Source organism: Netta rufina (genome assembly GCF_964035555.1).
Source record: "Netta rufina genome assembly, chromosome: 4".
Taxonomy (NCBI): Eukaryota; Metazoa; Chordata; class Aves; order Anseriformes; family Anatidae; genus Netta; species Netta rufina.
In genome coordinates this window covers 43,803,823-43,818,872 of record NC_140127.1, presented here as the reverse complement: position 1 = coordinate 43,818,872, position 15,050 = coordinate 43,803,823, and the positions used below count along the sequence as shown (strand labels likewise).

The following is a 15,050-nucleotide window of genomic DNA, read 5'->3' as shown; positions in this document are numbered from 1 at the left end:
CCCTGGAAATGGCGGTAGTACCCAGCTGCCTTAAAAAGGTAAATTGTAAGTCCAAGAAATGGGAATTAAAGTTTCCAGTCACATTTTTGCTGTTGTTAAATAGTGTCATGTACCCAGGATCTTCTGGTTTTGTATAAATACATTCTGACAACTTCAGAATTAGCTTGACTTTGACCCTTGAGTGACATCAACCAAAGACAAAATGTGAATTAACAGACTTGGCAGCATTCAGAACAATGTTTGGAGAGATGTCTTTGGCTGAAAAACAGAAGAGGTACAGATAATTTAGAGACAGTGCTTTCGCTCAACCACCCTTCTTTCAAGAAAAAACAAATACAACCAACCAAAAAAAAAAGTGGAAAAAAAGTCAAAACAGAAACAAATGAAAAAAAAACTTGGAGTCTTAGGCATAAAAATAAACATTCTGAGGCAAATGGGAATGCCACCTCATTTAGAATAAGTTCAAGTGTAGAGGACAGGGTTATAATTTTCCTCAACTTGAAAGTCATATGATGAGGCAACATTTATAAAACCTCTTGTCAATTCCCATGCTGATAACCGGAGACGCAGCATCATTCGCTGAAAAGAATTAAGCATGAATGATTCGCTGTTTCCTAGACCATGAGAAAAATCTGGGCAAGCTTGAAAAGCTATGCCCCAGGGACAGCGTTCAAGCCAGGGCCGATCGTGCTGCGTGCATGCGTGCGATGCCATTGCAAGCTGTCTGCTTCCCCTACAAAGAGGCTGAACCTCCAGTACAGCCCAGAGAGGATGTGGTGAAAGAACCCCTTGAACTACCTCCCCTCCATGGGAATTTGAATCTAGGTGTGACAATCACCCCGTTGCATGACTTTTAAGGTATTGAACTGTATTACAGTGCATTGTGTATTTCATCTCTTAGCCTACAGGCACCTCGAGGATGGCTGGATGTGTCAGGAGAAGCTCTCTTGGTGCTTCAGATGTGAATCATTGACTCATTGACTGGGTTATAAAGGGCAAAGTCAATGAATCAGCTCCTTCCTTCTTTTTTGTTTATGCAAATAACACATCTTGAACCTTTGGTTATTCGTGTACCCTTTCAAATGTCAGATATATTTTATCATTTAGCATCAGCATATAGGAGGAAGAGGTGAAAGAAGCAATCCAGCATCATTACTTATGGGGAAGAAAATTACGAGAAAATTCTTCAAAGAAGAGAGAGAAGAAACAGAAAGCTGGAGGAAAATATCAGGAGCTCATTTGTGGACACTCCCCCGAAAGGTCAGGGGAGGCAATGGAAGGAATGAAACTGTTGATGGAAATCAGCAATGCAGACAAACATCCAAAAAAATGCAATCTTCAAAAAAGCAGCAGGCAATCAGGCAGGGGTGCTGTGAGAATCCACAAACCTCCAGTCAGTGCTAAAATAGGACAGCCACCCGGCTCTGTGGTGCAAGGGGCGTCAGCGCAGCCCCAGGCGCCCACCTGGGCAGGAAGAGAGCCCGCAGCGACAGCGTTTGTCCACCCCTGGCCCAAGGATGCTGGCAAAAGAGCACTGACCTCTCAGGTGTGGAAGCAGTAGGGGCCAAATGATGGGCTCCAAGACACACAAGCCTGAATGTGAAATGAGGCTGTTGCCTCTGACTGCAAAACTGCTCCTGCTATCGGTTTTGGAAATAGTTCCTACTGCTGCTGCACGAGCAAAGGACCGAAGATGTTTTATACAGAAGTACTGCTGGCCATCCTAAGGCGAAAGGAAGCATGCTGTTAGAGAGGCTGCGCTATAAATACACACGTGTATTCACTTGTTACATAAACGCAGTGGCATGTTGGACTTAGGCTGGCCTTTCTGTGAAAACAGACCTCACTGCGGCCTTTCAGGACTTGAAGGGGACTCACAAAAAAGATGGAGAGCAACTCTTTGCTCCATTGGATAATGACAGGGTGAGGGGGAATTCAAACTGAAAGAGGTTTAGATTGGATCTGAGGAGGAAATTCCTCGCTCAGAGGGCGGTGAGGCACTGGCACAGGCTGCCCAGAGCAGCTGTGGCTGCCCCATCCCTGGAGGTGCCCAAGGCCAGGCTGGATGCGGCTGTGGGCAGCCTGTGCTGGGGGGAGGTGTCCCTGCCCATGGCAGGGGCTGGGACTGGGTGGCTCTGAGGTCCCTCCAGCCCGAGCTGTTTGTGGCTCTGTGGGACACGCTCCGCCCTGGAAATTAAAGTGTTTAAGAACAAATTTTGGTCTTGCTTTTCCTTTTTCTCTTCCTTTTTCCCTTTCTCTTATCCCTTTCCCTTGTTCTCTTCCCTTTCCCGTATCATTCTCCCTTTCCCTTCCCCTTTCCCTCCTCCCTTTCCCTCACGTTCCTCCCTTCCCCTTTCCCCCTCCCCTCCCCGCCCTCCCTCACCCCCAGCCCCGCCCTCTCCCAGCCCCCGCACGGCGTCACCACCGTCTCCCCGCATGCGCAACACCTCCCACAGCCGGGCGGAAGAAGGGCGTGGTCTCCCCCCCACACACCCACCCCCTCTTCCACCCGCGCCTCGCGATTGGCCCTTTCCACCCCCCCGCCCCGCGCCTCCTCCCATCCCGTTGGCCCTACCTCCCGGCGGCGCTTCCCCATTGGCTGCGGCGGCGCTGCGGCCGGGGCGGGGGCGGTGCCCACCGGGAGGTGCGGGAAGGCCCGGGCCGCCGCCGCTTCCGGGTCCGTGGGGGAGCCGCGGCGGAGGAAAATGGCGTAAGTGCGGGGCGCGGGGGGGGGGGGGGAGGGGGCGCGGGGGGGGCCGTGAGGGCGGCGGGGCCGTGATGGCGGCCGCGGGCGGGCCGTGAGGAGCCCTGAGGGGCTGGCGCGGCTCCGCGGGGGTTTTCCCCCTCAGCAGCCCAAACCGGCAGCGTTAGCAGCAAAGCAGCCCCCTCCCGTGAGGAAGCCGGGACACGTGGCTAGGAGTTTTTGTGTATTTTGTAGAATTTGGAGTAAAAGTGAGGGAAGCGGCAGCCGGAGTGCAGCTGGGCGCTGCCAGGCGCGCAGGGCGAGCGCTGCTTCCACACCAGGCACCCCTTCGGGTCCTCTGTGCTGGGACTCGTGCCCTGCACTTTGACAAGTAAATTATCAAAACCGGTCTGTTTTTTTTTGTTTGTTTGTTTGTTTGTTTGTTTGTTTTTTTTGGAGGGGGGAAGGAGGGGAAATCACCTATCACAGTAACTCATTTTTCTTTATTATAACGTTGAAGTACTTAGAGCATCAGTGTTTTCAAAAGGTTTGGGATAAAATGCATCACTGGGTTGTTTGGAGCCTGAATCAGTAGATGTGAAAGGTTTTATTACTCCTTTTGGACGCTGGTACTTGTCTAAACCACTCAAACTAGCTTTTTTCCTCCTCCTCAAGGAGCGTTATGTGTATTTGCAATGTAGATGCTTTTCTAGTAGTTGCTATTTCTCTGTTAGATATAACATATCCCAGCAGGTAGGCTGCTGCAAGAATCACTTCTGCATCTCACAGCTTCTTTGAAGAAGGCTTTTAATTTTACCTCCTTTTCTAAGCACACACATTGCTCACGAAGGCAGGCTGCTGTGGCGCAGATGCGGTGTGAGTGGTGCTGCCCAGGCAGCAGCGTGACAGGGGTGGCTCCCAGCTCTGCTCTGGCTGGAGTTGGGCTGTGTCTGCTTGAGGTCGGAGCAGGACCTCATTAGTGCAATTAACGCAGTCGTTCAGCTTGTTTACAGTTTCCCACTACCGTTGCTTCAAGCACTGGCTGAGGGGTAGGAGCTTGGGCCCGAATCTCAGTTCTTCTGCTGAAAATGATGGCAGCCTTCAGTCAGCTGTAGGATGTGAAGCAAATGCAACTCTTCGGATAGCAGAATTGCTGTGTAAGTGCTATCCCATAGCTTACTTTGTGTGTGTGCACGCTTTGAGAACAACTTCTCTTCCTTCCCCTTCACCATACTTGTTGATTAAGGACTTCACTGAGCTTCCTACGCTGTCTGGGACTGGCTTGAAGTCTCCAGACCTAGCCGGAATATTTTGGGAGAGACGCCAAGGTTGGCAGCTTCTTGTTTTGTAAAATGCGCTGAATGTGCGCCTAGGTGCTGATAACATCGTGTGCCCTCAGAGGGAAGCTCAGCTGAGTTATGTTTGCATTTGTGAGACTGCTTTCGAACATCGCTGAATTACGTGAGGCTCTGACTTGGTACCAGCTCTTGCTGGAGACCCTTTGAAAGAAAGTGACCAAGCGGGTAGGACAGGGAAATGCCATTTCTTGGCCTCAAGGACCTGTTGTGGGCATGGCTCCCATAGTGGAGATGTGAAGCATCCGTGCGTGTTATCAGAGTTGATTTGTTTGGACTAGGGGAGTTTACCTCCTCTGCTTTAATCTTATGTCTTGGGTGCAATTGCAGCTCAGCTATCTTGTAAATGCTGTAGAAACTGGGAGTTATGTCCTCCGACTGGAAGTTAACTTTTAAGGAATGAAATGTGGACATTATTTTATAAAGCAGATTTTGCTTTGCTTTCCAAATTAACAAATACTTGGTAAACACTTGATTTCTCTGAACTGAAACTCTGAGGAATGTCCCTGGTAAACTTTCACTCCCATTTATTTCACCCCCCATAAATTCTAGTCAGAAGATTAGGGGGATTGGCAGCATTCTTTATTTCACTACTTGCTTCATAACCGTATACAGTTGTTTTTTTCCCCGAGCCTTATGAAATTTTACTTTCTGTTCACATCTTTGGATACTGTTTTAATCAGCCATCTCTGCAAGGTGTGCCAGAAGAAAAGAGTATTCCATAGGATGGGATTAAATAGCATTTCCTTTTTTCCTCTCCTTTTCTATCAGCCCAAGACCGATATTACTGTGACATTCCCAGGCACTGAGTAAAATACCTGTTGCTTTCGTCTCCAGTTGCAGGTGTAGGACAGAGCCCTCGTGGCTGCGTTGCTGTTCCCTTGGCTTCAGCTCTCTGCCAGGCGGAGGGGATGCTGGAAGGCCTCTGCTGGCAGCGGGTCCGCCGGCTCCTCATCTTCTTCCCCTGCCCCTGCACAGCTTCATGTGCTGGGGCTTTGCCCAGCCAGCCGCCTGAATGAAGCCAAAGCATGATACGGGATCTGCGGCGGTGTTGTGTGTTGGCCATCCACCTTTCAGATGGGCTTCTGTTTTATTATTTTGGGGTTGTAACCCATTTTATATATGCGTGCCTTCTGTAACTTTTTATTATTTTGTTCCAGCAGGGCTTTTTTTTCCCCTGAAGCTAAGTGTTAGCACTTCAGGCTGACATTAACACTAGTTTATGTATTTGATGTAACTGAAATGTATTTATAAAGGCTTGATGTAGGTACTTCTGAGTGAGTGGCGTTTTCAGGAACAGAGTGTTTGCTGAGAGCCTGGTCCAGGTTGGAATACTGGGAGCAGGCTGGAAATAAAGCACATCCCCCAGGACTGTCAGATGACTTCCCTCATTTTCCATCAATTACATCCTTTTAGTACTGATAAAATTTGAATAATACATGAGTCAAGTAATTAAAACTTTTACATTTTCTGTTAAGTGTGTGTTTCTCCTCTAAAGAATGCCTGTCTGACCGGGAGGAGCAAGTCTAGGTAACATTGAACCCTCACATCTTCAATTCAATCCAAACACGCACCTGGAAAGCAGGCCCCAAGTATTTTGTGTGGGCATCACAAACTGAGGGCTGGGCCTTCTATCTCTCCTCGCTCTCATTTGCAGCAGGGAGACTACACAACGCCTTAAAAGACTGATGTGAAAATAAACGAGTGGTGTGATTCTGTCACTGCAGTGCCCCAAAATCTGCTGCTTCTCCTTTCTTCCTCTCAGAAGTCATACAACTTTCTGTGGTAGTGTGCCAGGCAGCTCATAAAAGCTATAAGTGACATTTGGAACAGTAAATATGTTCTTTATATATATAAAAAAAAAGATGGTTATTATATTTCTGGACTGTGTTCTGGCTTGTTTTCTGGGATCATCATCACAAACCAGTAGAGACATTGAGAACATACTGTAAAAAAGTGCAGAGATGCACGTGGGTTTCTGGGTTTCTCATCTCCACTGATGTGTGCTCTGGCTGGTGCTGGTAAGGGTCAGCTTGTCGTCCACTCCTGTGCTTTCCAGAGGACACCCCTAAGACTTGCCAAGCGTGCTGTTCCTTCAGAACACACTGGCAGCTCGCTTTGAACCCACAGGCACACCAAGCCACCGGTCAGCATCCCTGCAGAGTGCCTGCCTGGTGTTGTGTTGCTGCCCCTGAGGGCGGCGGAGACACCGCGTGTGTGAGGTGGGAGCTGGGGGGCAGCCTGCTCAGCCTGGGGGCAGCCCTCAACCTCTCCACCTCCTCCCTGAGCTCCATCAGGGAGTGCGAGTGGGGACAGAGCTGTGGGGCACCTCCCTGCCAGGCCTGGTGAGGGGCCTGGCGAACAAGGCTTATGGGGAGCGGCTGAGGGAGCTGGGCTTGTTCAGCCTGGAGAAGAGGAGGCTCGGGGGTGACCTTATCGCTCTCTACAGGTACCTTAAAGGAGGCTGTAGCGAGGTGGGGGTTGGCCTGTTCTCCCACGTGCCTGGTGACAGGACGAGGGGGAATGGGCTTAAGTTGCGCCAGGAGAGGCTTAGGTTGGATGTTAGGAAGAACTTCTTTACTGAAAGGGTTGTGAGGCATTGGGATGGGCTGCCCAGGGAAGTGGTGGAGTCACCATCCCTGGAGGCCTTTAAAAGACATTTAGATGTAGAGCTCAGTGATATGGTTTAGTGGAGGACTGGTTAGTGTTAGGTCAGAGGTTGGACTCAATGATCTTGGAGGTCTCTTCCAACCTAGATGATTCTGTGGACTGCAGAGGAGTTTTGCCCTTGGGGTGAGCAAGGATGCGTGCAGGGAGCTGGGCCACGTGCACAGGGCACGGAGGGTGGAGGCATGTAATGGAAGGTAACGTCAATGGAAAGTAGCTCGTGGCTGTCCTGGAAGGGCTGCATCTCTGCCTCCTAACGCTGCTGATCCTGCCTCTCCATCCTCCACGCCATGTAGATGCCCAAGGACGACATCGGTAGCTCGTCCTGCTGAAGTCTCTGCCTGCAGCGGCTGTCTGTTGCCCTAAATCTTTGAGGTGCAGTTGCTTTGTAATCAAAATGGATTAAGCACCTGTGCCCTCTGAGACACATGTGCACCCAGTGCAGGCGGTAGTGCTGCCTGTTTCTGCAAGCTTAGGCTCCCATCCTCTGCCTCCTGCTTCTCAGGTGCCTCAGTTGAGGGCAGGGGGTGCCGTCAGTGGGCCCAGGCCTCAAAGGATCCGTGGTGGAGCTCCAAAACTTGAAAACGTTGTCTGATGTGGGATTCCCTTGTTTATTTGTGTGTGAATAGCAAGTGTTCCAGAAAACTTCCAAGGATATCCATCTTGTGGTTGGGCTAGTGGTGGCGAAATGTGATGAACGCAGCCTTTGTTTCAGCCGGTCAGTATCAGCATCCCGTCGCTCGCGGTCTTGTCTTGCCACAGTCCTACAGAGCCATAACAGCATTCAGTTTCCTGCCTCAGTGTTGTATAACACTATTTTATTTCTTAGGAAGTTAGGAAACGTGTAATTTGCTAAATTGGTAGGAATTTTGATGATAATTTCTTAGGAAATTTCTTAGGAATCGATAAATTTCTAGGAAAATCACAAGTTGCTTTCTTAGGGTTGTTAGTGTTGTTCGCTGAGGTGATCCTGACCACTTGGCAACACTTCCACAGTGGTCGTGATCACAAAAGGAGGGTTTGATTCTTCTCTTGAAGGGAAGAAACAAACTCCCCCTGTTGTGCTGACAGGCTGGTGTCTCAGTTTCCCCAATTCCTCTGCCATTCCCAGGTTAAAAGCTCCTAGAGGCTGCCTGCGGAGCATCATCTACTTTGTAATACAAGCTGGCATGTAGGTTTTTTATTAGGGTATTGTGAATGTCTTAAAGCAAATCACCGTACCATTACATAATTTAATTTGCCGTTGTAACGTCCCTTTAAAACAAGGACTTAAAAAATATGTGTGTGTCATGCTGCTTAGTCCTGCTGGTAGGGGAGCTACCGTAGCGGCTGCTTTGTCGCCACTCCTGGAGGCAGTGCCTGGTGGTTTTTCTTTTGTAGTTTTGTGTTTTGCTTAGTACTTTCCTCATCTTTCCTCCCCATTCTGTTCTCTCTTATCAGAAGAGGTAGGGAGCAAATTGCTAGTGCTTGTTAGTGGGGCTGCGCTTGTTTTACTTCAAAACACGGACTCCTAATTCAAGGTACTACTTACCCAGATGCAGGAGAGACAAATGCATTAAAGGGCATTTTTTTTCAGCTTCTCTTCCATGTTTTCTTATCAGGTTACAGTAGTGAGAGATGGCATGGGTTTATTTATTACAGGAATACCTGGGTAAATATTAGTTCCTTTGCTAACACTTAGAAATAGGGATTATTTCAGAAATGTTATCACAGAATCAGCTAGGTTGGAAGAGACCTCCAAAATCACCAAGTCCAACCTCTGACCTAACACTAACAAGTCCCCCCCCTAAACCATATCACTGAGCTAAATGCTCGTGCTGCTCAAAACCCAAGATCTTGTCGATGACATTCAGTTTTGTGTTCCCCATCTGACGGAGAGTGTCAGACATTTGACAAGGAAAGGAAACGAAACCTACCTGGATTTGTTTGAGGGCTGAAGGCTGACAGCCAGGCAGGCTGCCAGAGCTGGAAGGTGTTTAAAAAAAGAAAAAGGGAAGAGAAAAAGAAAAAAAGAAAGAAAGCAGAATGATCTCCTTGTAAGAAGGCTTGACAGATGATATCCAAGGGAGAAAACTTCAAATGAAAGTAATGCAAGTAAAATAGCGCTGGATGATTATGAATGTTATGGAATTGAGCTACTCCCTGTTAATCACGCTTAATTAATATAACCCAGTTGCGAGATGATTTGTGGCTGTTTTGAATAAGCGCGTGAGATCAGAAGGACTGGGTTTCTGCTCTCCCTGTACCAGTGACATGATGTAGCCAGTTTTTATAAGCCGATGCAAATCCGTCGCAAAGCGAGGGAATTACTGGGCACGCCGGATTAAGAGGTTATGGAAATATTTCATTGCTCTTGAAGGCTGCCTGGCCGTGCACCCTTGAGCTTTGCCTTCCAGGGGTGCAGGGGGCTGCGCCACAGGCCCCAGCGTGCGAGGAAGTGGCTGTGGGGTGTCGGATGGCAGTGGGATGGCTGGAGCAAAGCCCCACTGCTGCCTCAAGCAGCAATGCCTGAGGGCAACCTTGTGCTGTGTTAGGCAGCTATACCTGAAGGCAGCCGAATTTTTCATCCCTGAGTTTTATGGCATGCATGGGGAGAGGGTGTGTGGTCAGGGGGCTGCATGGCTGCTGCTTGTGGCTGCTGCTGCTCTGCTGAGTGAGCTGTACTGCTCTGGGATGGTTTCAAGACAAGGGATTGAACTTTTATTTTGTTTTGTTTTGTGAATTAAACGTTGGTTTAGTGCAGTTCACAAATGGGGAGTGAAAGCTTTGTACCAGGTTTAACTACCTTTCAACTCCTGGGCATCTGCATATATCTATAAACAGTCTGCAGCCCCCAGAGTCTGAGATATTTACATGTATGTACTGCTTTCCTCCCCTACAGAAACAAATGGACTAGATGGTCTTGGAGGTTTCTTCCATCCTAGTAAATTTCTGTGAAATCAGGTTTCCTCACTCAGTTGCTTAAAGAAACCATCAGACGTGAACAAATACTTCCATCGGTCTCTGTTCCCTTAGGAATTAAAACCTGAACTTCTGAATCGTTGTCCTGGGCTAGGACTTTTGCCCCTTTGTTGGTACGAAGAACTGCCCTGCCGCCTCTTCTCTCCAGTGTCACCCGTTAAAATGAGGAGAAAAGTTCATATGTAAGCACTCGGGGGAAAAAAACAGGAATTACGCAGCTGGTTAAGAAATGCAGTGGTACACGAACAGAGATTTGAACAGAAATGACCTTTAGGGAGTGGTGCATCTGTGCAAGAAATAGCATGTGTCCTTTTTGTTTTCAAATGATCCGTTTGCCATCCTGCACGTTAGAAGTAAGTGGTAGAAAAGACGTGAGTTACTGCGGGATTAAGTTACAGCACGGAGTCGAGAGATTCTTAATTCACAAGCGCAATAGAGCAATTATCTTGAAATAAACTGCAATTAATGCTGCTCTGAAAGGAACATCTTACGGAACAAACCTCTACTAAGCGAACACAGTGTGCACTTAGTCTCCTGTTACATTTTTAGAAAGTTTAACAATTTTACTTCTATGTTCAGTTGCCTTTTAACTCAGTGCTATGGTACACCAGCCTTTTAAACTTGTTTGCTATTATTTGCTGTACAGGGCAGTCAGAGTACTAAATTTAGAGAGCATAGTCTGGGATTTTGTTGATCTGCACTGTTTCAGGGAAGCACGTGCCTGGAAACTTCGTTTCAGCAGATAGGAGTGTTCTGCTCTGGGTGGAAATGTTTCTGCTCTAGAGGAGAAAAAAAAAAGGATAGCTGAGAATCATAAAGATGCTATTGAAGGAATAAAATGTATTCATATTTGTGTGAAGCAGACTGTTACACCACGTTAAACATTCCTAATGTTCTCCACACCGTGCTGTACTTACTACTCTTTTTTTTTTTCCCTTCAGTTCTATAGGTGCTGACACAACAACAGTTTAGCAATGGATCAAAGGAAAAATGATAGTTTTGTCCCAAGTATCACACAGCTGGAGGACTTCCTAACAGAACATGACTCCAATGTTGTTTGGCTGTTAGTAGGTAAGGTGAATTTATTCTGTTTTGGGTAAGTGTTGTTCTTTTGTTTGTGTGTACTTTTAAACATGCTTCTCAAAACGTTGGTATACCAATAGAGAAATTCTGGCCAAAAGACATCAAAGCATTGAAAACAGATTTTTACTTGCCATATAACTGCTTAGTGATGTATGACAATGCTATTTAAGTAATTCAGAAAGAAAATACAGTATTGTTTTCAATACTAATATTTCTGGGACACTCAGGAGTGAAGTCCAGTGTGCAGAGAATGATGCTCTGCAACTGCTGCTCTGCAAAATAAGTTTATTTTAACACCAGAATAAGCTGTTGATTAACAGTAATACAATGACAGGATTGGCATTGTAGCACATGACAGGCAGATACAGTAACTTCACTCTACAGATATTTAATACAGTATGCATCATTTGAATCATGGTATAAAGACACTTGTGTTAAATTACATAACTTTTACACCAAACTTTGTGTCACAATAAGCCTTTAGGCACAGGGTGCTCAGTTATAGGTAGTTCTTGTAAATGTACCTTAGTTAGACTTATGTTAGTCTTTATAACACTGGTGCTGTTGTTTATAGTTGTGTGTAAGAACTTGTATTTCCTGAACATGTGAACGAGTGGGGCAGGGAGAGCAAAATAACCATTGAGTTAGATTCAGGTCTGGATGAAGGCGTTAGACGTATGTTGAACTGTGACTTTTACAAGAACAAGCAATACCTACTTTTCAGCCTTGATTCCTAGACCCAGAGCAAAGGGCAGCAGAGGAAAAAGTTTCATTTTTGACTTTTGGGAATTGGGTGTGTATGTGTTGGCAATTGGTGCACTGCAATTATTTTTCAGTGGGCCAAGTTGAATGAAATGGATATAGGCAGATAGCTGAAGCTGCTTCCAGAATATTATTAATTTTCACTTTTAATATGTTGAAGTGGAAAATCTGCATGCAACGTAAATTTTAAGTGTAATCCAGATGAAGATAAGAGAAGTCACCATGCCAGTAGTTGCTTGTGATAAAATATGGAAAGGACATGGAACAGATCTGCAAATTCTGTCTCCGGAAGCTTTGAATTAAGACCTAGGGGTGTTCAGGTCTTTCACCAAAGAATAAAAGTGTCAAATGGCAGTCTGCAGATTTTTTTCTTCCTCTGGTTTTCACTTTCTGCACTGGATTTACAGAACAAACAATTACTAATACTACTCGGGAAGTATGTAGGACATAAGCAATTCCATTTAACAACTATAAATCAAACCAAAGGCTTTGCTTAGCTTTCTTATTTGCTTGAGCATATTAAATGTACAAATTTATGTTCCAAGGAAGAGTGGGTGGAACTTCAAGACATAATCTAGTCTGTTCCTTTTTTCTAAGGATAGATTGATCTATGTACATCTATGCAGTTTTGGGGAGCTGCTGATCTCTTCATTTGTAAGGGGGTGCCTGGTATTCTAAAAACAATGACACAACAGAAAATTCTGGGTAGCCTCCTGTTATTATGAAGTATGGATACAAAGGCATTAAAGTAATGTTCATTAATCTTGACCCAGTTTCAACCAATCGTTCCTTCCCTGCTTTCATCTGCTGACCTATGGCATCCTGTTAAAAGAGAACAAAAAAAGATGTCAACAGTTTATCTTCTGTTTAATCCTGAAACAGCTAAATATTGATTCAAGTAAGAGGTGATGAATTTCAGAAATGAACATGCTCTTCAAAGAGTTGTTGCACAATTCTCGCACAATCTGTTTTAAAAAAAATCACATGTAGTGAAATGTTTCAAATATAATTTCCAAAAATGTAATTGCAGTGAAGAGGCTTTTAAAATCAAGGAATATAATAATGAGATTAATAGAGTTTATAGGATCTGTCATTTAGTAGTGGAGACGAAATTTGGTGAGTGGGGGGAAAAAAAAGGGTAAAATTTGGGGCAGATGTGAGACAAGTTATATAGGCAGTGTATAGGACTGTGGTGCCTGGGAAGTGTATTGGTTTGCTGATTTTCTTCAGAATGTCACCTTGAGAGGAGACCTTCTTGGCTTTAGGTTAAGTGCCTAGATGAACTTTAATCTCAAATTAAGTTTTACAACTGGAATGAGACCCTTTGAGTGTGAGTCATGCCACCTTTCTCCTTCACTGATAGAGCAGCTTACTCATCTAAAAGCAAGGTGAGGTAAATGCTGCCCTTGCAGCGTGCCTTCTCTGAATGCCAGCAGCACTTTCTTTTCTGGGGTTTCGTTTTAACCCTCCATGCCTTGTTCCTGTGGAATCACCACCCGTGCAGAGCTTTGACCTAAGATTTGATTTGTTTTACACGGCAAGCAGCTTACTTGCCCAGGTGTATGTGCTACTTCAGTTTTGATTAGACTGGATCCCTTTTCCAGTAACAAAAAGACAAAGTCATACAAGTCTTTCTCTTCTCCCTTCTCTTCCTCATCTTTCAACAAAGTGCAGGCACTGTGGTGGAACAGATGACTGCAAAAATGTTAAGGTCTAGTAAATGAACAAGTCTTTTTTAAGTAAAATTTTTATCAATTACCTGAAATCTCTGCAGAGTGAAGACATCATACCTGTGTGTTTTTCTGCACTTCAGTTTTCCCATAAAAAGCACAATAAATCTGAGTTTTTAAGTATAGAATAGATATAAAAGGAAAACTTTTGTTATAAAGGTCAGTTAATATAACAAACAGAGGTACCTTAAATACAAAAATTGCATTATTCCTTATTCTGCTCTGGACTAAGCAGGTTGATAATTTATTGAGTGAGAGTTAGAAGTAGTCCATTCCCTGGCAGCCCCATTACTTTTGGGTTTGTCCTTCTGGAATCTTTGAGAACCCTTGTAGTTAGAAATAGGTTACCAGCTCTTAATCAACTGAAGTGAAAATTACTTTGGGGATTAGCAGACCTAATTTTTATTTTTTTAGCATGTTTTTCATGAGATTGCTTTTTCCTCTTTCCATGTTCCAACTGTTGACAGCTTTCTGCTATCCCAAAGACTGGTCTGTTTCTCTCGGGGTCCAGCAGCTTAGGAAATAGTTTCAGGTGTGAGAGTAAAATTTTCTGTGTTCAGGAAATTTAAGTTACAGTTCATGGTTTGGAAAAGGATGGAGAAGGAATGTCATTTGACTTGTGTAGATCATATTTTCTTCAGGTATTTTGAAATACAATGATTGTGTGGCATAATGCTTGCTACCATTTGATCTGTGAAATTTAAGAGGATAGGAGATGACAGTGAAATGTATGGTGCCTGTCTCCTGCTCTTGGTAGGCCTGTTTTTCAAATTGGGGAATAAAAGACTGTACTTTTCTGAACTTTGCATTTTGCTTTTTTCCCCTTTTCACAACTTTCTCATACCCTCCTTCCCACTGAAATGCCTCATCAGTTTCTTTTTTTTTTTTTTTTTTTTTGAGAGTGGGAAGAACATTATGCTTTATAATTTCAATAGGTAAGGGTTTTATAGTCTTAATAGGTAATGCTTTTATCTAGGTCAGAATGCTTTAGAAATATTTTAATTCATTGTAATCTTTCAACAGCGACAATATTGTCTTGTGGATGGATTATCTACCTAACTTATTATAATTCCCGGAACATTGGACTCATTCTAACATTGGTTCTGAACAGGCTATATAAGCATGGCTACATCCATATTGGTAAGTGAAGATTGCTGTAACGCTGTTGCTTTTACCTACTGCTTTTTATTATACTTTGATTTGCTGAAAACCAAGTGGAGGCAAAATCCACGTTCCCTTGTTACAGTAATTTGGAAATTATCAGTATGGCTTTAATTTAAGAAAGAAACAAGTTCAATGACATGCTTCAGGAAATAATTTCTGGTGTAGGTAGGAAAACACCCTCTTTTTCTTTGTCTAATTGTTTTGTATTAAAGTTCACTTGATGGATTTTTATTGTCAGGTGTACTTTTTTCTGTTTACTCTTTATACTTATGTATGTAAAGCCTGTAGGTTTCCCATTACCTTCTCAAAGTCCTATATCATTAATGGTCCGCCTCCTAAAAGGAGAAGGTTGGTCCCAAGGAGCCTACACGAGCTGCTTGACTTTGCCTGGTGATTTGGTGTTCAGGGGCACAGCTTCCCACTCCCCACACCTCTGGGGCTGGTTATATGGCATCTGAAGCAGGCGGAGAAACTGTTTGGTTGGGCTCAAAGGAGCATGGTGGCGTCTCAAGGCTTGGCTCCTTGTTATAGCAGTGTCCTTGCTTTCTAAATAAGCTGTCAGAACAACTAATAATGTTAGTCCATACCGGCAGTGTGATATGTTGAATTTATACTGGCTAGAACGTTTCTATCAAAATCCATTAC

At 44.9% G+C, this 15,050-nt stretch overlaps 1 protein-coding gene across 1 annotated transcript in view; it reads left to right on the top strand.

Moving 5' to 3' along the window:
• The first annotated feature begins 2,582 nt into the window (after positions 1-2,582).
• Positions 2,583-15,050, top strand: part of BLTP1 (bridge-like lipid transfer protein family member 1) — a 113,499-nt gene continuing 101,031 nt past the window's right edge. The window contains exons 1-3 of the mRNA XM_084286130.1: positions 2,583-2,710; positions 10,608-10,737; positions 14,265-14,381. Of these exons, the coding sequence (XP_084142256.1) occupies positions 10,641-10,737; positions 14,265-14,381 (214 nt within the window). The 5' untranslated portion in view covers positions 2,583-2,710; positions 10,608-10,640. The remainder of the gene's footprint in view (positions 2,711-10,607; positions 10,738-14,264; positions 14,382-15,050) is intronic.